Source organism: Micromys minutus, assembly GCF_963924665.1.
Source record: "Micromys minutus genome assembly, chromosome: 3".
Classification (NCBI taxonomy): Eukaryota; Metazoa; Chordata; class Mammalia; order Rodentia; family Muridae; genus Micromys; species Micromys minutus.
In genome coordinates, this window is record NC_137972.1 from 69,198,452 (window position 1) to 69,217,355 (window position 18,904).

The window sequence follows — 18,904 nt, forward strand, 5'->3', positions numbered from 1 at the left end:
TCCTCCCGGTTTCCCCCACCTCCTCGCACATCCGATCCACCCCCTTTCTGCCTCTCTTTAGAAAACAGGCATATCACTTCTAACTCTTACTTAAGCTTCATTAAATATCGCTGAAGTGTCTACAGAGACTCACACCAACTTAAATACCCACCATCAATGGACGAAACTCTATAATGGTTTTTATTCCCTTTTTGGCATAATCTTAATAGCGTCGGAGGAGAATTTTCCCATTGCTTTACAAGGTTGTGCTCTTTGGTCTTTGCATCTCCTGTTACTGGTGAGGCAGAGCCTCTCACTGACCAGTTTTCTTCCAGCTCTTTGAATGACTGTCTGCTTTTGACTACTCTTGTTCCTGGAGGCTGGAGGCCGATGCCATAGCTTTTCATTACCTCTGGAGCGTTCACAATGTGCTCTGAGTGGTAACTCTCACCCCAGATGCCTCCCCTCGCTCTGTGTTCTCTGCTTATGGTTAAACCTCACTACCAAGCCGTTGGTCACTTTCACGCAGCTGGTTACATTTCTTCAGCAGTCTGGTTGTGGGACATTTTCATAGGAGAGCCCCAAGTTCTACGTTTCACATTTAATTCCTCAAGTGTCTTGGGATTAATTTATTCTGTTTTGTATGAACTAAATTCCATCCTCTCTCATTTGCAAAAGTGTGGTCCTAATGCCATCTGTTGGGCAGGGTATCACTGGCCCTCCGAGGAAGTCCATTGGCAACCAACGACTGGCGTCCCTGCCTTTCCCATTGGTCGACTTGACACCCCAAGATAAAAGATGCACTGTCTTCATCACTGTGGTGATGGTCACCAAAGCAGAATCCTCCTCTTCATTCATTAGACTTACTTTCCCATTTTAGATATTTCTTCCATCTTTATCCTTCCCTCAACTTTGTCCTAACTGGGAATAGACAATAAAATGCCAAAATGTAAGCAAAAGCCAAAAATACACTTGTTTTACTTTTTAAAAACACTACTTTTAAACACATGCCTGCACACAGAGGGTTTATGAACTTGTGTTCAAATTGTACATTTGTGTCCTGGATCCCTAAGAACGTTCAACTTAAAGGTCAGAGTGTCCCTAGAGAACCCCTGAGGGCACAGATGCCAGCACAGCCTGGCTCTAAGAATGAGGCACTCTGTCTCTGCTTCAAAGGAGAGTTTGTTTGCCTGTGACATTTCTGTAACCTCATGATGATTCATTGGTATTCCACAGTGTGTCCAGATTGAGACATTCTTGTATGGATCACAGGACAAGAAGACCCTGGCCACCCAGCACACCATAGACACACTGTCCAAGTGAGTCAGCTTCCCTTGTGTTTTCTCTGGATGCCATATCCCTCCACCGTTCTGAACCTGAGGCTGGTATTAAAAGGTTCTGTGGGAGTCGCCCCATAACTTATATAGTTACATGTAAGAATAGGTCCTCTGAGAAGCCAGCCATAAACAGCCCTTGGCCTGGTGTTAGAGAGGTATTTATTCTTTAATAATGTTGAAATATTATTTTATCTTCCTATAGACCATCCCCTGCAGGTTAACAGACTTGCTGGAGAAAGAAGCCCTTGTCCCTAGAGCTTCTGCCTTGGGCTTTCCTCTTGTGTGTGGGTGTCAGTGTCACAACTGTACCTTGAAGACTGGCCCTAATGTCTTTCCTCAGCAGAAAGCCTGGCACTACCTGGGGAGGGCCCCCATTTCACCGAGTGGGTAACCCCTGAGAACCTATGGACTGAGGGTCAAGTCCAGGTCAGGAAATTACAGCAGTGGCTTTCACCGGAGGCACAGACCCACCAGAGAGGGTACTAAACCTTTTTAGGGCAGCGTGGGTGGGCCAACAAAGCCTTCCTCAGAACCTGACAGTCTTCTCCACTCTCATCCCACCGATGACCTACCTAAGACCTGATTTGCCTCAGCTGGGTGAGCATGACTGCGGGGCATTAAAAGAGAAGACACGTACCTTGTGTTTGATGTTCCTGTACTAGGGTTCTTCTCTCAGCTGCATCCCCTCCTGAGGCTTCTTCCCAGCAGCAAAGGCTGATGGGAACTGGGATGATCTGAGAGGGTCACACTCACCCATCTCCTTTCTGTCTACAGGATCTCCGAGGCTGCCGTGAAGTCAAAGCAGTCGACGAAAGCCAAAGTAGCATTCTGCACCACTGTTCCCCAGTACTCAATGCCGGGGAAGGCCAGGCACAATGTAGCAGACTGATGCCCCCATGCACCGACCCACCCCCCCAAATAAGCTCTGAGAAAGACTTGGCATTGCTTTTAGGATGCTCACCAAACCTCTCTCCAGCTAGACGGCGGAGTTCGCAGTCACTGCAGATTTTTAAGGCTGTTTGCTTCAGAATGCAGCAGCAGTACCTTGACTCTTCCACATCCCAATTGGGAATGCCTTCCGGGTGATATGGTGCTTTGGTTCTTTTCTTTCACCAAGGCAAACTTTCTCTATCGTCTCTGCTGTGGCTGATACACTCTTCCGGAGTTGGAGCTTCTCTAACAGGAAGGGAGACCCACCTGATGATAGGCAGGGCTCTCGTTCCATCCATAGCCATATCTGGGGCAGTGAGTCTCTGCACAAAGCCCCCTTATAGAAAGGTAATAGTAACTGAGAAGAACATACCAATAAAGAAAAACTTGTGCTACTATCAGTCTGTGTGTTTAAAATGAAGACTGGAACTCGCTATGACAGAGTGCTTGCCTGGGCTCCATGAAGCCTGTTATGGTTTAAATGTGAAATGTCCCTCATAGGCTCATGTATTTGAACACGTGGTTCCCATTGCTGAGAGGTCTTGAGATAGGAGTCCAGTCGAACGAACTGGGTCACTGGAGGTAAGCCTTGAGGTTTCTTAGCCTTAGTCCCATTTTCTATCTACTCTCTGCCTCCTGATGGCAGACTCAGTGTGACTAGCTGCCTGGTGCCTCTGCCACCTGCCTTCCCCACCATTATGTGTATGTGTGTGTATCTGTGTATGTATGTAAATACACACACACACCGCTGCCTTCCATCTAAAAGCCAAAATAAACCCTTTGCTTCTTGTTATCCCCTTTCCCTATTTCCCCTCCACAATCCCCCTATCCCATACCCCCTTGCCACCTCCCCGCCCTGACATTCTCCTACACTGGGGTATTGAGCCTTGGCAGGACCAAGGGCTTCTCCTCCCATTGATTCCCAGCAAGGCCATCCTCTGCTACATGTGTAGCTGGAGCCATGTTCTATCCATTTGTACTCTTTGGATAGTGGTTTCATCCCTGGGAACTCTAGTCGGTTGGTATTGTTCTTATGGCGTTGCAAACCCAGTCAACTCCTTCAATCCTTTCTCTAATTCCTCCACTGGGGACCCCATTCTCAGTTGAATGGTTGGCTGTGAGCATCCACCTCTGTATTTGTCATGATCTGGGAGAGCCTCTCAGGAGACAGCTACATCAGGCTCCTGTCAGCAAGCACTTCTTGGCATCAGCAATATTGTCTGAGTTTGGTGGCTGTATATGAGATGTATCCCCAGGTGGGGCAGTCTCTGGATGGCCTTTGCTTCAGTCTCTGTTTCAAACTTTGCCTCTGTGTTTCCTCCTGTGAGCAACCAGCATTATTTTTCTTATCATAGGAATAAAAAGATAGGGTAGGTACAAAAGCAGCCTGCTCCCTAAAGCTGTTAAAGAGAAGTTTAGCTTCCTCGCTGGGACAAAGGAGAGCTGTCCTGAGGACAGAACCCCAACCACTGAAGGCTCCAGTTCCAGACAGTGCAAATGTACTTGAAAGTCATTAGCTGAGCCTGGACTGAGAATGGAGGGGTCCCTGCTTGGAAAGGAATACCAGGGAACAGAGAGCCGTGTCTGTGATCCAAGTGGGCCAGATTATATCTCAAGGTGGCATTGGGACAAGGCATTATCCATGTGGCACTGATTGTGCAAACATGCAAAACTCATGGGGGGGGGCGTGGCTCATGGAAGTTGGCCCCAGGGTTCTGAAAGACACTGACGCCATTATGTGATGCTGTAATGGGGAAGCCTGAGTTGTGATAGAGACCTCAGGATGCTGGAGACACCAGGACCACACATGAGGCGTCAGCTGAAGGGTCCCTCCCGCAGACTCATGCTGTTCTATGAGAGACTGTGCACTTCAGGCTGCAGAACTTGTAAGGATAGAAATACCCAAGTTCTTCAGAGCCCAGATGGTCCCATTGTGTGCCTCGGGTACATGAACTGAAGTGAAGGGTTTGAAGGGTTTGATATTGCCCTGCTGAATTTTGATCTTACTTTCGTCTGGCTTTCCCTTATTTTGGCCGGGTTCCTCTCTTTTGGAACTGGGCAGGGGTTGGGGGTGGACACTCACTCTCTGCTCCTGATGTTGGAGGTCTAAATTCCTCCTTGGAATGAATTCATGTTGCATTATGAAATGGCCACCGGCCTTTGGAGACAGGGACAAAAGGCTGCAGTTTGACTGTGAAATGTTGCCTACACAGTTGTGTGTTTGGATATTTTGTCCCAGGTTAGAGTGGGCCTTGAAGTGAGGCCCAGCTAGAGGAAGTGGGTCAGTGTGGGCGGGCCTAGAGGTTTCATTGTCCCACCCCACATCCCATCTGTGCTTTGCTCCCTGACTGCAGAGCAGTGTGACCAGACACCTCAAATGGCTGTGGATCTGCCCTCACTGCCATGATGGGCTGTGTCCCCTCAAACCGTGAGCCAGAACAAGCCCTTCTTTCTTGTCAGGAAATTTGATCACAACCACAAAAAAAGTGACTAATTCGATCCCTCAGTTTGACCTCCAGAACTGCAAACAAAACGAAGACCACCCCAAGGGTGACCTGGAGCCCGAAAGGGTGTGTTGGTGAAGGTGCAACTCTCTTGTTAATGTACTCAGTTACATTTTTCTGAGCACCTAGTATTGGGCCTGTGTAGCTAGACTGAGGCTGACGCAGCAAATGCCACACATAACCATCTTCTCGTGTGTGTACTCCAGTGCATCACCAGATGATTGGGGGGACACTGGCTCACCACTTCGTCTCTCGTGGTTGCTATCCTAGACAGGACGGGCAGCTGCTACTAGAGCCTGCATACCCTCTACTGCCACATCCAGAGTGGCCTTCATTTTTCTCAGGGAACGCCACAGTTGGGCGAGGGTGACAACGCTAAGCAGTAAGCCTGGGTTCTTTTTCCTGGCTACAGTAGAGAGATCGGTGTTAGAGACAAGATGCATAGAGCACCCACTGGGCAGTGGCTGCTGGTCCAGGCAGGGCTGTTCCTTCTTCCCCTTTCTCTTATCCCATGGCTCATGCCAATGAGGCTACAGACCATTGCAGAGAGCACATGGGGCTGCAATAAAACCTTTTTGTTCAGAGTGACCCTCTAAGAACTGAAGGAGAAAGTAAGCATGATAGGGTGATGGCAGGGCTCTCTGTCTCCCCAAGAGTGTGGCAGCTCAGTAGGCAAGCCATCTTTGCTTATGCCTCTTCTCCCAAACTCAGGACTGTAGGGTGGCAGCAAAGTACACAATTACCTGTGGCCTACTGTAGAGTATGCTGTCTAACTGAAGACATGTCTCAACATCCCTAGAGGGAAACAAATCTTAAACAAAGCTTCCAGAGGCTTCCTCATCTCTGAGATCTTATATCTGAAGCCTCAGCTCCCAAAGACATATAGAGATAGATTCTTTGAAGGATGATTAGATCACAAGGCAGGAACAGGGGTGGAGAGCACTGGTCGGTGGGATCAGTGTCCTTATAGAGAGAACCTAGAGAAAACATCTCTCTTTACTCCATGAAAACAGCAGTAAGGTGGCTGGCTATAAGCATACCAGGAGCAAATCTGGAAGCATCCTTGGCTTGTATTCTCTGACCTCCAGACCCCAGAAATAAACCTGTGTTGCCACACGCCAAGACACTCAAGTTTCTGGGAATAAAGTTTAGAATCACAGAAAATAAACTCTTTAAACGTTAGCTCCTGCCCCAGGAAGAGTGAGTTGACCAGCATACAGAGTGGGTGCGATGGATAGTTTGGGCTTTGTTGTGTTTTTGTCAACTCAGCATAGGGAAGGGTTATCTGGAGGAAGGGCTCTCGGTTGAGAAAAATGTCAGTTGATCTGCACAAATGTCTCTAGGAAAACTTCCTTGATTAATAATTAATGTGGGCAGTGCCACCCCAGCTTGCCATAAGGAATTTCCTGGAAGGTATAAGGAAGGCAGCTGAACAGGAGCCAGAGAACAAGCTGGTGAGCTGCACTCCTGCACAGGTCTCTGCTTCAGTTCCTGTCGCCAGGTTCCTGCCTTGCTTGAGTTCCTGCCTTGACTTCCCTTGGAGATGCATTATGATCTGTGTGCAAAGCCAAATAAACCTTTTCCTCACAGGTCCCGTTTGGTCATTGTTTAAATCACAGCCACAGAAAAGTAACAAATGCAATGAGTCTTATTAATATCTTCTACTGGTGCTGTTAACTCCCACAAGTGAGAAGAAATACAACACTTCATGTTTTTATTTTTGTTGCTAAAAGGCCAGATTATGGACAGACCATAGTCACCCACTCCTTGTTTCAAGCATGCATATAAATCTCTATCTCTATCTAAGAGAGAGAGAGAAATATGGTTATGAGTAACCTTACAAACTGTGCCTTGAGTAACCAGTTGTCCAATTCCAGCCCAAGACACTGCTGGTTTCAGCATTGAATAACTGTCCCTTGGTCCCCTCCATCTTGGCCAAGAATGAATGGCTGTCTCATCCTGCTGGTCACAGTCTTCTAGGCTGTGATGACATTTACCACCAACTGTTACCCACTTGGATATAAGCTCGTTTGTGCCTGCTTTCTAATATGTACCTATAGTGTGAAGTTCTGATCTCAGGAGGAATTGGGAAATGTTTGTGACCCGTCCAGTAACTCATGGCTACCATCAAAACACGGACAGAAACCCAGGCTTGCTTTCATTAGCGTCAGAAGGAACCACACAGAAACCGGCCAGAAAATATTCTCTTTAAGAACAATACAGTCTTTTTTTTTCTTTTCCCTCAGATCTTTATTTCTACACATCCTAGTGGCAGCTCCCTTTGTAGGGAACAGAAGGTTAGCAAAATAAGCTTCTTCAATAATTCTAAATAAACACTTTAAAGCAAACTATCAAAACAACCAGTGGAAAGCTAAGAAACATTCAGTATCTTGTAGTCTCAACAATAACAAACTGGGAGAGACTGGGTGTGCCCCCACCCTCCCTGCCCTACCACAGTGTTGATTTGACTCCAGAGTGACTGATTTCACAAACCTCAAGGAGCTGCTACAATGTCAGGGTAAAAGCCCTACCCTTAGTGACCTAGAGACATAGTAACCAGTGACAGCTGAGGACCTCCTTCTGGGGAATTGCCTTGATGGTGATTCCAACTTAGAAATGAAAATTAATGTTTCACTCTAAGACATTTATTTTTCAAGGAAAAAGTGCCAAGATATTTACAACCTGCTCACACCAGAACCCACAAACAAGTTCAGGAACTACGACAATGGCATCCAGCTAAGCCCTCTTAGACTCCTACTAGACACAACATTGTCACTGTGTCTTGCATTACTTCACCAAGGCTGTACCACCTTGGCCACATTCTAACCAATCACTCAGGTCTGTTTATGGTAAAAATAAACCAGTGCATCTCTGAAGGCTTTAGAGGACAAGCTGCAGCAGTAACTCCCCTCTCAGTCTGACAACCCTGAGTTCAGTTGGCATCTGGGTAACAAGGGCTTTCTATTCAAATCTGCTTCCTTTGTGTACCCTGATGCAAGGCTTCTAAAAAGCCTTAAACCCTTCTGCATTTCTCTTTTACTTAGCAACAAAAAAATATCTCGCTCTCCACCCACCTGCTGAAGCCACAGGGGGAGATGTGCCCTGTGAAACACATGGGGAGGAAGGCCCTCCTGTACCATGTTCCTCCCCTACCTGAAGATGACCTCACCTAGGATCCTTCTTCTTCAGTATCCCACAGGCAGATTTGTGGCCTGTGTTCAAAAGCACAGCTCTGACCCACGAAAGCTACTATTCTGCGCTGTGGGTGGGGGCCTTTTTTCTTCTTATGTGATGCCAAATCTTCAGAGACGGGAGCTTTAAAAACAATGTCCATGTGTAGAAGGAGTATTCCAAATGAGCACACCCATTAAGTTCCGTGGCACGCAGCTTTAGGTCCTTGTCTGTGGCCCACAGGGGTGGGGCCTTTGTCATCTGTCAGTCGGCCCCGGGGGCCTAGATGCAGGGTTCATGGGAAGCACCTGGTTCCCCCTCTAAATACTACCCATATTCGACTTAAATACCCCCACCCCCCACCATCATTTCTATCCAAAGTGCAAAAGGTGTTTGTGAGGTTTGTATACTGCTATTGCTTTGTTCGTTTGTTTGTTTGTTTTTGGCCTTAATTCTAGGAGTTCAGAAAATCCTACGAAGGAAGTCTGTATGGAGTGGAGAAATGGTTCAGTAGTTAGGAGTTCTGGCATTCTTCTAGAGCAGCTGTTCTTAACCCTCCAATGGCTTCGACCCTTCGATATAGTTTCTCAAGTTGTGACCCCAGCCATGTTGACACTGTTATGAGTGGTAATGTGAAGATTGGTGATTTTCTGATGGTGCTTCTTGGGTGATGTCTGTGAGAGGGTTTCAACCCACAGGTTGAGAACCACTGCTTTGGCAGGAGGCTAAATACTCCAGCTTAGAGCAGGACAAAAAGGTGTCTGCTGCCTCGCAGCCTCCTATAGACTTGAAATGATGCTGTGAGCGGCTCTCACTGTTGGTTGCCTGTGCCTGTGGCCAGGGCCAGCAAATCTGAACGATCAGGACAGACACATGAATCTGAAGCAACAACAACAGACCGCAGCTGTCTTCCCACAAATAATTTTGAGCCCTCTCTTTTTTAAAGTTCTGCACATAGAAAGCAATTCATTCAATTTGAAAATAATTTTAAATCTCTAATAAGTAACTTTTTCTTAAAGAAAAAGTCACCTAGTAGACTTTTTTTTTTTCAAACATAGTCTTGCTTACTGTCTATAATTTCTTTCTTTTTTTTTTAAAATGATTGATTTATTTAAGTACATCATAGCTGTCTTCAGACACACCATAAAGGACATCAGATCCCATGACAGATGGTTGTGAGCCACCATGTGGGTGCTGGGATTTGAACTCAGGACCTCTGGAAGAGCAGTCAGTGCTCTTAACCGCTGAGCCACCTCTCCAGCCCCATATAATTTCTTTCTTAATAAGACTTAGGAAAGAGAAAAATCCAACTATTTTCCTTCCCGATGTTAAGTTTACTGTTTGATATTAGCGCATGCAAACAAAACCTACCTTAAATATAGCATTTTAATCTGGTTAATGTTAAAGTGTCTTGCCTATAAATAAACAGTAGAACAGATGTAAGCCACACCTGTGGCCTGGTGCAAACTTGTATAAACTTTCTCCACACGTGGAGAGAGTTTAGAGACAAGAACTTTTTAAGACTAAAAAGATGAAAAGAGTCTGAGAAAGTTCCAACTCAGATGAAAAATCCCTAACCTTTCCAGATGAATTCTAAAGCAAACCAACTCAGCCTGAGGCCTCTTTAAATAAAGGTATTGATGACCAGCCTCCCCCTCCTCCTTACACTTAGTGAAGGGCTTGTATGTGGGTGTTTTAAAGGCTTTGCACATTGATATGTTTCCAGAGTGCCTTTCAGGACAAGACCGCTCATCAAAACCATCCCTCACCCTCCTCCTCCTCCTCCTCATTGTCTAGATAGAGAAGGGCCACTTTCTTCTCGTCTGAAGCCACCGACCTTTGGTCTACCATTCTCTGCAGCTGCACCGTCTTGTCAAATCCAGCCTGCTCCATGTCTCTCTCTCCACGGGTCTGGCGTGCATCCCCAGCGGAGGCCTGAGAGCTGGTGCTGGCAACTTGCTCATCGCTACCGTGAGCAATTCTCCAGCCACCATGGTGAGAGACACTGTGAGCTTCCACTTCTGACCCTGTGTCTCGGGTCCAGCTGCGGATCGCTCTTGTGCCGCTCAGATCCATCTGAAAAGTAAATGAAGTTTCTTTGGGCCCCGGTGCAATGCGACATGGCGTGCTACCACCGTCTGCTTCCCCACCCAGCCCAGGGGATGCCACAGAACCATCGAGAACAAATGTTTTAGACATGGGTCCACCAGTGACAATGTATTCGGACGGTTCCTCCTCTATGGAACCCATTTGAATGTGCCTAAAGGATCTGCTGATGTTAGCTGTCACCTCTGCTCCTGTGTCGCCCACACTGTCTGGAGGAGACCCAGAAATGACCCTCCGGAATGTTTTCTCTTTGTCGTTGAGGATTTCTCTATCTGAGGTGAAATGCTGAGTGGCCTCAGTCATATCTGCTGAGCCCTCCACCAGGACCATGCCTTCTGAGACCCTAAATTCCAATGTCTGTGGAGACATCAGCTTGGAAGCTTGGGGCCTCTGAGGCATGATGTCAATGTGCTGGATGGATGTGCTCCTCCCTAGAGACACTCTATTATGCTCAGAACCCTCTTCTCCCCATTCTCCACTGTCTAGCATGGGAGCTATGAACTGGATTTCTTCTCTGAGCCCTTTTTGGGGACCTAACTGGACATGCCTAACAAAAGTCCGGGTACCTGCTAACTCTTCCATTGCAAAGTGACTACCAACCTGGGCTGCCCCAGAAATAGGACCCTGAAAATGAATTTCCCTTTCAGAGAAAGACTGCCGAGAGCCAGGTGTCTTGCTGCTCCCCGAGATGTCCCCTTCCACAGACAGTGCCCCTGGGCCAGGCCCTTCTGTGTCTCCCGTTTCCCAGGTAGGTACAGAACCTCGGAAAATGACTTCTGTGGACACTTGGTTTTGATGGGGACCTAGTGTAATGTGCCTCACAGAGCGGCTGGTTCCCTCAGAGGTGACTGCCGTGCTGAAGTCGTCACTTACCTCCACCACCTGCCCGGTGGGTCCTCCGTAGGACACCTGTTCTGTCCCCCACATTTCAGTGGGACCTAGTTTAACATGCCTTATGGACTGGCTTACATCTTCCAGCACATGAGACTGAACAAAACCCGTTGGGCTGGTCACTTCCACAGTGGCTGACACAGGCCCCTGGGTAACACGCTGGCCCGAGCTGTGAGAGACCTGGCCAGCATCATCCCTCTCACCAGACGGGCTATACAGCTCCCTGGTGGCCCAGCGTTTGAAGAGAGCGCCACCGGCAGGCACCTCCTCTCCATCTTCCCCGTCTGGGCTTCTAGGCATTGGGCTGGAGCGCTTGGACAAGCTCTGTCTTACCACCGACTCCACAGCCCTCTCTATTTCCCCAGCTTCATCCCTACTCAACTCCTCCAGGTCTAACCGATCAGCATCTACAGTCTGAGAGAGGTTGACTTCAGCCGTTAAGGTCACAGAACCTCCAACAGAGCTCTGAACTTTCTTTACATCCACTGAGACACTCCCTGGCTCTCCCTGACTCTGTCTGGTCAGGGCAGACAGCTCCTCCTTCATGCGCTCAGGCAGAGTTTCCTCTAGCTGCCCGATGACCTCCGCCAGCTGATGCCGGGGCTCACTGGAGAAGACGCCCTTTATGGAGGTGTGGAACTCATGCGGTATTTTGATCTCTTTCTCAATGACTGTGGGTTCGGCGTGGAGTTCGCCACTAGCCTCTTCTTTCAAGTGAGCAGAACCAACGGCACCGCCCAGGGAAGGTGCTGGGACCTCCAGGACCTTCATGTGCTTCTCTTCCCCCGTGTCACCTCTTGCTTTCCTTCTCCAAGTCCCCTGCGCAATCTCGTCTTGCCACGAGTAGCGGATGGTGGACTCTTCCTCGATGTGGATCTGCCCATACACCGAGCCATCATCTTCCCTGTCGTGCCCCGCAGGGTACTCATCTGGGGTAGACACAAAATAACTCTGCTCCCCCTCCGAGTCGCCCGCCTCTGTTACTTCTTCCACGTGAGGGACATTCCCCTGGGGCTGGTTGGTCCTCTGACGTTGACGCACTGAGAATGTCATGTGGGTCTCTCCTTCACCATCCTCTTCCTCCACAAACCCCTTGCGGCTGGGAGACACATCATCGACTTCTTCCACCCGGAAGGGGGTAGAAAACTCTATTTTCCCACCATCTACGTAGCTCATGGGCTCTTCCACGATCTCCACATTTACCACTTTGGCTCTCCCCTCCCTTCCTTTCAGACCGAGGTTGATCATCTCTCCTATCATTGTCTCCGTTGACTTCGCCTTCAGTCCTACTTCCTTGACATCCTTGCTTAGAAGGTAGTCCAGGCCAGCTTCACTGGAAATATCAACGTCGTCTGTCAGCTTCGACTCCACAACGATTTCTGTCTTGGTTCTCCTATCACCGGGAAACTCTTTCCTGTCCACATAAGTGACCTTGGTGTCCGGGAAGGTAGTGACATTCTCTTCGGCACCTGGGGACTGGGTAAACTGCTGAAGAATGGTGGTGACAATGTTTTCTGCTATGGTCTCTGTCATAGAGTCACGTTGCAGAGAGCTGGCAGTTTCCTGGGTGTCCAACTGGAGCTCTGTCTCTTTGGTCCCTGCCTCTCTTCCCCGACCATTGCCATCACCCTTCCTTCCAGGCGATAGCAAGTGTACTGTGGACACCTCTGGTCTGCTGCCCCGGGATACTTCTAAACGGATAGGCACGTCCCTTCCCTTCACACCTCTCTCCTCCCATGCTTCCTTCTCTTTGGCCTCGTCCCTCAGATGCTGGCTTTCTCTGTTTCTAGCATCTCTATCTAACTTGGTCAGCTCTTCCCACCTCAAGTTTCTCTCCTCGGAAGCCTTCTCTTTAGAATCAAACATTTTCCCCTCTGGCTTTAATTTGATGACCCCTGACCTGTCCCTTTCTTGCTCTTTAGTGCCTTGTACTTCTATTTTTTTCCCCAGAATGACGGTACTGTCGTTTGACTGAGTGCTGTTCCCAGCACCTGCCGCCACATTGCTCCGATGACTTCTGTACGACTCTCTGGCAATAATGGACTCTGTGGCCCGCTGTGTGGGGGTATCCCCCGTGCCTTCAACTTTGGATCTATGGGGGAATGTTTTCACTTGAACGTCAGTGTTTCTTAGAAAGCCATGGGTTGTCGTGACCGGTCTTAAACTGGTTTGACTGCTGATGGTTTTCTCCAGGGGCTTTTGCTGAGAGGTTGTAGCTGAGGAAGAATAGCAGGAGGTCAGGTACCCTGTTCTGGCAGCCCTTCCAATGGCTGTGGTTGTCTGTGAGTCAAGGCGCCCTGGCCCCTTAGAAAACAAAGCCGAGCTGTGATTTGTGGCTGTCCAAGGTATTTTTCGCTGCGGAAAGAGATTTTTCTCATTTTTCCTCTGCAATTCTGAGTTGATATAGCGATAGGATGTGTTTCTGGACTCTGTAGAAACGGAACAAACAGTTCATTTAGGTGACAGCCATCATATTTTTCCCCATCATAAGAGCACTGCTGTAGGTCAAATCCCATATTAGTATAAAATATACTGTTATGACAGAAAGTATCGTTTTGAGAGACTACTGTTGTTCTGCACATTAGCTTTCGGTTGCTTTAGAACTCCTGTCATGGTGAAATACTGCCCCAAAAACACCTTAGCCTAGTCCTCATCTCAAGCTGCTGATCTCAGACTCTTCCCTCCCTCCAGAGAACTGTCAAGGGTCTGAGGTAAAGGGTGCAGAGCATGCCACAGAGGTCAGAGGCACTGGATTTCCTGGTTAAATTTTCACGGTATTATGGTATTTCAGAATCTTTCTTTTTGGCTTTGTTGAGATAGGTTTGCTTATTTTAGCAGAGAAGAGCCCAAGTGTATAATTACTGGATTCCAGACAGCACATCTCTCTATCTTAAGGACCTGGTTTATCAGTCCCTGTGTTGAACCGTAGCTATTAAAATCTTGAGATTTTCTAAGCTTCCTTGTATGTTTATACTTGACAATTCATGGTTTCACAAACGAGCCAGTTGTCAGAGCTGCCTCTATCTTAATGGCATCCACCTGGAGTCAAGAAGCAGTCTTAGGGCTTCTGGCTTTCCTCAGGATGGCCCTGAGAGAGCCACTCTACAGGTTCAAAAACTCCAGCAGGGTAAGCGCTCTTTGGAATGGAAACTGAGTTAGAACATGACCACAGCATCTGCTCTGAGATCATTTATAGTGTTCACCATACCCCATCTGCTGGGCACCTATCTACTCCTCCCTCGTGGCAATAGAAGCTAGAAGTCTCACTGAGACAGGTCCCCAGGACACAGGAAGAGAGATCAGGCAGAAATTCTTATATATATATATATTTTTTTTTAACAAAGATTTCATTTTCAGGTTAAAACACTGATCCTAACCTGGAAACCCCAGAAGATGAACCCCCGAGGTCAGTAAGAAACAGGGAAGGTTATAGACTACCTTTAGGTCTCTTTTACCACAGGAAGCATCCAACATCATGTCTGTGCAAATTGTAAAAGGCAAGGAAGAGCACCAATCCATACTGATCCATTTACTAGGAAATCATCTTCAGGTTTATTCCGTAAATAGTTAATGGGCATTTATACTGTGCAGGAAACTTAAGACAAATAAAAGCCAACTTGCAACCAGTCACCTTTGCCCTAATACCTATGTGTTAAAATACATTTAGTTTATAAATGTGAAGCACATATGTTGTTTAGGAATCTTAAAGAACAGTGGGTGAGTAAATCAAACTAACTGAGACAGCTACCTGCCTTCTTCCTGACTAAATTTATGAGCTAGTAAATCATTAGCAAGTCTCGCACCCGAAAGGCCACTTCTCCCAGGAGTCTGGTCTCCCGGGTGGGTGAACAACTCTTGTTTTCTAGATATCAGATGCTAATGATATCAGGTAGGCCAGTCAACACCTACTTGCATGAATCTTTCTCTTTTTCAGATTTACTCTCAAATTGAGGGTACAAACTTGCTAGGTATAAGGACAAAATCCTTCCAGTCATAAATGATTAGAACCAAAGTTCTGAGGCTGAACCCAGCATCATGCCAAGTCTGAGAGGTGACCAACGGGAGCAATGAAGGCATACATTCATTGCTCACGCTGAGGAAGGTACATAGTGGGCTTGTTCTAGTATAAGTATAAGTAATCTAGAGAGGATTTGGAGTCTGTACAAGGATGTGCAAATCCTATAACATTTTCGATAAGTCGCTTGAGAACCTGCAGACGTGGGTATGAATCAATGTCCTGGGGGACGGTCTCCCTCAGACACCAAGGAAGACTTTATGCTGAACACACCATATGTCTTTGAGGCTGACATTGCTTAGCCAGAATCTCTTTTAAGATTCAGCAGGTTTAAATATATTTAAGTTATCTTATAGATTTTTTTTAGGGTCTTCCAAATGAGCATATTAAGCTCTTTTGTGTCTATGTATGGCTGTGGGAAGGAAAGCCCTGCTCTGAAGCTGTGGGCCCAAACTAAGATAGGGCACCTGGCTCCACCTTCCTGACTTGCCACCCCAACTTAAGGTGGCATGGTAGCGTCATTGTCCGGTAGGACTACGGTTTCTGGAGTGCTGAGTGCTTCTTGACCAAATCAATAATGTTGTCTGTTAGCTACAGCCATGACTGTTTGGTTTGGGAAAAGAAACTGTGTCCCTCTAAAGGATGGAATGAGCAAGTGCAGATCCATACCACCCTTCAGAAGGCCTGGCAGTAATGGCTGCTCCTCAGGTAGAATCTACCTCAAAATACCATCTCCACGGGCAAACCAGTCCATTGAAGACTTCTGGGGTCATTCTGATTTACACCGTAATTTAACTTCCATCCCATTTAACTAAGATCTATTTGGTAGTTGAAAGAAAGACAAACTATTATCATCTGTGGGTGGGGCATGGCCAAACCCTGTCCTTCCAGATAAGTTGCGCCCTCCTCTGTCTGTGGAGTGGGCAGCTCCGAAAGAAAGCGTTTTAGCAATACAATTTTAAGTACAAGCTCTTGTATTTACCTTGTGGCATGTTTTCAATGTTCTCGGTCCAGATCAATATCTCCGGATTGCTTTCTCCTTCCAGCAAGGCCCTGTGAAAGTTATTTTTTTTAAAAAGAGTTTATTATAGTATGAAAGGGGGGAGAGTGCTTCTCATCAACTATGCTGGGTGACATTTTGTCAGTGACCACACCATCACAGGGCCGTGCATTTTAAGACCTGCGCCCCTGGAGATGTGGCTCGGGTTGGGGCTATACCAGGATGGTCCACAGTTCTGCTCACTGCCGTGCCCCTGATACCCAGCATAGCATCTGCTACATGACAGGCGCTCAAGTGATACCAGATGAGTGAAGAAAATGTGTGGGCCAGGCTTTAGGAGTACCGGAGTTAAGCCTTTCTAGGGAGTCCCCCATACCCCATAAAAAAAAAGAAAACCTTTCCTGTCTTGGGCAGAAAGGGGCACACACCAAGTAATATTGGGGAGTTTGGCAGAGAAAGGCTGGTCAGGACCTAGCTTCTTGGGCAGCAGAGAGAGGCCTGGGCCAGTATTTCACTCAAGCTATAGGGCCCCAGTATCTTTCTGTCTCTGTCTCTAATTTCTATCTATATCTACTAGATATATAGATAGATATAGATATAGATGATATAGATATAGATATAGATAGATAGATATAGATATAGATGATATAGATAGATATAAATATAGAGATAGAGATATAGATATAGATATAGATGATATAGATAGATATAGATATAGAGATAGAAATATAGATATAGATAGATATAGATGATATAGATATAGAGATATAGATATAGATATATAATGTTGAGGATCAAACCTAGGGTCATGTGTATGCCAGGTGACTTCTTTGTCACAGATATGTCTGCAGACCTATGTGAACTTCTCAGAGATGAAGGCGAGCATGATGGCCAGCACCCTTGAGGGCATACCACTTCACCTAGATGGCATCCTTTGCCCTCTTACTAGCACAGGGAGGGTGGAAAGCACTCTGCTAGGTTTAGCTCCAAATTTCTAAAATTGTCATCTTCATTAAGTTGTCACTTGCATCTGCTACTTCAGACAGGCACTGGGGGGGGGGAACAGAACAACATGCTGGGGGTAAGGGTTATCAGTGAAGTGCCAATCAGCTGGTCACTTCCAAAGACTTACAGGACTACTAGAGACTGCAGATGTAACAGTTGTGTGGTTGCTAGAGCAACATGTGAAGTCACTAACCCCAACTCCCAGAGAGACAGCATACATGGCAAAGGCTGATGAGAACTATAGGCCACTTGGAATTGCTGATGTCAGGACCTTGGGCCAGCAGGGAAACAGAGCAGGGAGTGCAGGTCCCAAGCTGGGCTTGGCAGTTTGGGGGAACTACAGTAAGGCTCATGTCCGCTCGGTTAAATGCGGCAATGCGAGCCCTCTGTCAACAGGAAGGAAATAAAGGGTGCACAAGTGACTCGGCCCAGGCACACACTGGTGGCCCGGCCACAGAAGCAGCCACTGAAATACACATGCATGGAGATACAAGAAGACCAAGGCCAGAGCTGAAGGCCAGGAAACAGGACACCAATCCATTAATCCCACACCCTCATGACCAAGCAGTTTAGCTTCCAGGAACACAAACAGCTTCCATCATCAAAAAAAAAAAAAAAAAAAAAAAAAGCCCTGGGGAATGTGCCGGAGCAAATAGACTTCAGGTCTATCCCCGGAGTTTGTGAAACAGAGCAGCGTTCTAAAGCTGAGAGCCAGAGCAGGCCTGGGGATAAGGCCAAGTTTAGACCTTGCATGCCATAGGGCCGGACTTAGACTCAGGCGGCCGGACTCAGGACAGAAGGAACCTTTGGGAGTTCAGGTCAGCAGAAAATGTTGTGGATGGGCCCAGGGGACCAATGACTGGGGAAAAAAAAAACCTATGCCTTTCTCCACCCCTCAAAGGAAAATGGTTTTGTCTCTCTTCCAGGGGAAAGCCAAAACCTTATTCAGTTTTCCTGTAGTCAGGCCAGCACAGAACACAACAGTTTCGCCTCCTGTAACCACTTACTCATGTGGCCCAGAGCACGGCACAGGCCAGGGTGAAAACGGGGTCTCAGTAAGAAGCCCACAGAATACCCAAAGACAGAACCCCGAACCCAAATGGCCCTCTGTCAGACCCTCACTGTCCAGTCACTAGGCTTCCCCATGAGACAGGGATGGTGACATTACATGCAAATGTCAGAACACACACGAGGGTCTCTATGTAATATACATGAAAGCGAATTCAACCTGAGTAGTTTCATCCCAACTTCCCCCATTTGTGCCCTCCTGTAGGAATTCCTCATCTGTGCCCCAGGCACTGGCTGGATCCTAGAAGGCAGGGGCACACGCCATCTTGCACAACCTGAGCACCTAACACAGGGCCTGAGGTGGAGAGCTGACCCCAGGGTTCTCAATTCATGCCATTAGAGCATAAGCCCTTCAGTGACAGCACTGAGCCCCGCCCTGTCACAGTTCCGGGGACTAATGTGGCAGAGGAGGCGACTAAACTGCTAAAGAGATTTCCTGTGCCCCCTTCAAAGAGCAGCTTGAAGGACAAGGCTGTACAGCTTTAAGAAACAGAGAGCAAGCTCTTTGAGGCTTCCACCAAACCTGGTTATTTTAAGAGCAGGGTAGAAAAGCTGCCTCCAGGCCACCAAGACTGTGGAAATGCCAACCCACTGAGTCACTGGCTATTAGAGAGCACTTCATCCAGCTCTCTAACAGGAAAATAGGCAAACAAGAGGGAGACCAGTCCCTGGCCTCATTAGGAGCTTCACACAACTCCATGACGTGGGAGCGAGCTGTAACGTGGTCCCTGGCCCCACTCCAGGCTCTAATGGGCCACCCAGCATTCCAAGCAGCCAGAGATGGGGGTGCCTGTCTGGGATCGATGATGCAAATGGACCTTCGGGACGTATCCACTAATGCTCAGCACTTCGAGCACAATGCTGATGAACAGTGCATTTTCTATAACCAAAGACAAGA

The 18,904-nt window shown here is 47.5% G+C and overlaps 2 protein-coding genes across 5 annotated transcripts in view; one reads left to right on the forward strand and one right to left on the reverse strand.

Annotated features, from left to right (window-relative positions):
• Positions 1 to 2,632, forward strand: part of TTC23 (tetratricopeptide repeat domain 23) — an 80,529-nt gene extending 77,897 nt beyond the window's left edge. For both annotated transcript variants that reach the window (XM_080915061.1, XM_080915062.1), the window contains exons 10-11: positions 1,216 to 1,298; positions 2,091 to 2,632. In XM_080915061.1, coding sequence (XP_080771187.1) covers positions 1,216 to 1,298; positions 2,091 to 2,205 — 198 coding nt within the window. In that variant the 3' untranslated portion in view covers positions 2,206 to 2,632. The remainder of the gene's footprint in view (positions 1 to 1,215; positions 1,299 to 2,090) is intronic.
• A 3,929-nt stretch (positions 2,633 to 6,561) lies between these two features.
• Positions 6,562 to 18,904, reverse strand: part of SYNM (synemin) — a 28,031-nt gene continuing 15,688 nt past the window's right edge. The window contains exons 3-5 of one of the 3 annotated variants that reach the window (XM_080914232.1): positions 15,916 to 15,986; positions 10,901 to 13,347; positions 6,580 to 9,997 (exon numbers count right to left, since the gene is read on the reverse strand). In XM_080914232.1, coding sequence (XP_080770358.1) covers positions 9,674 to 9,997; positions 10,901 to 13,347; positions 15,916 to 15,986 — 2,842 coding nt within the window. In that variant the 3' untranslated portion in view covers positions 6,580 to 9,673. Of the gene's footprint in view, positions 13,348 to 15,915; positions 15,987 to 18,904 lie in introns of all 3 variants that reach the window. The other 2 variants (XM_080914231.1, XM_080914233.1) reach the window with 2 other exon arrangements.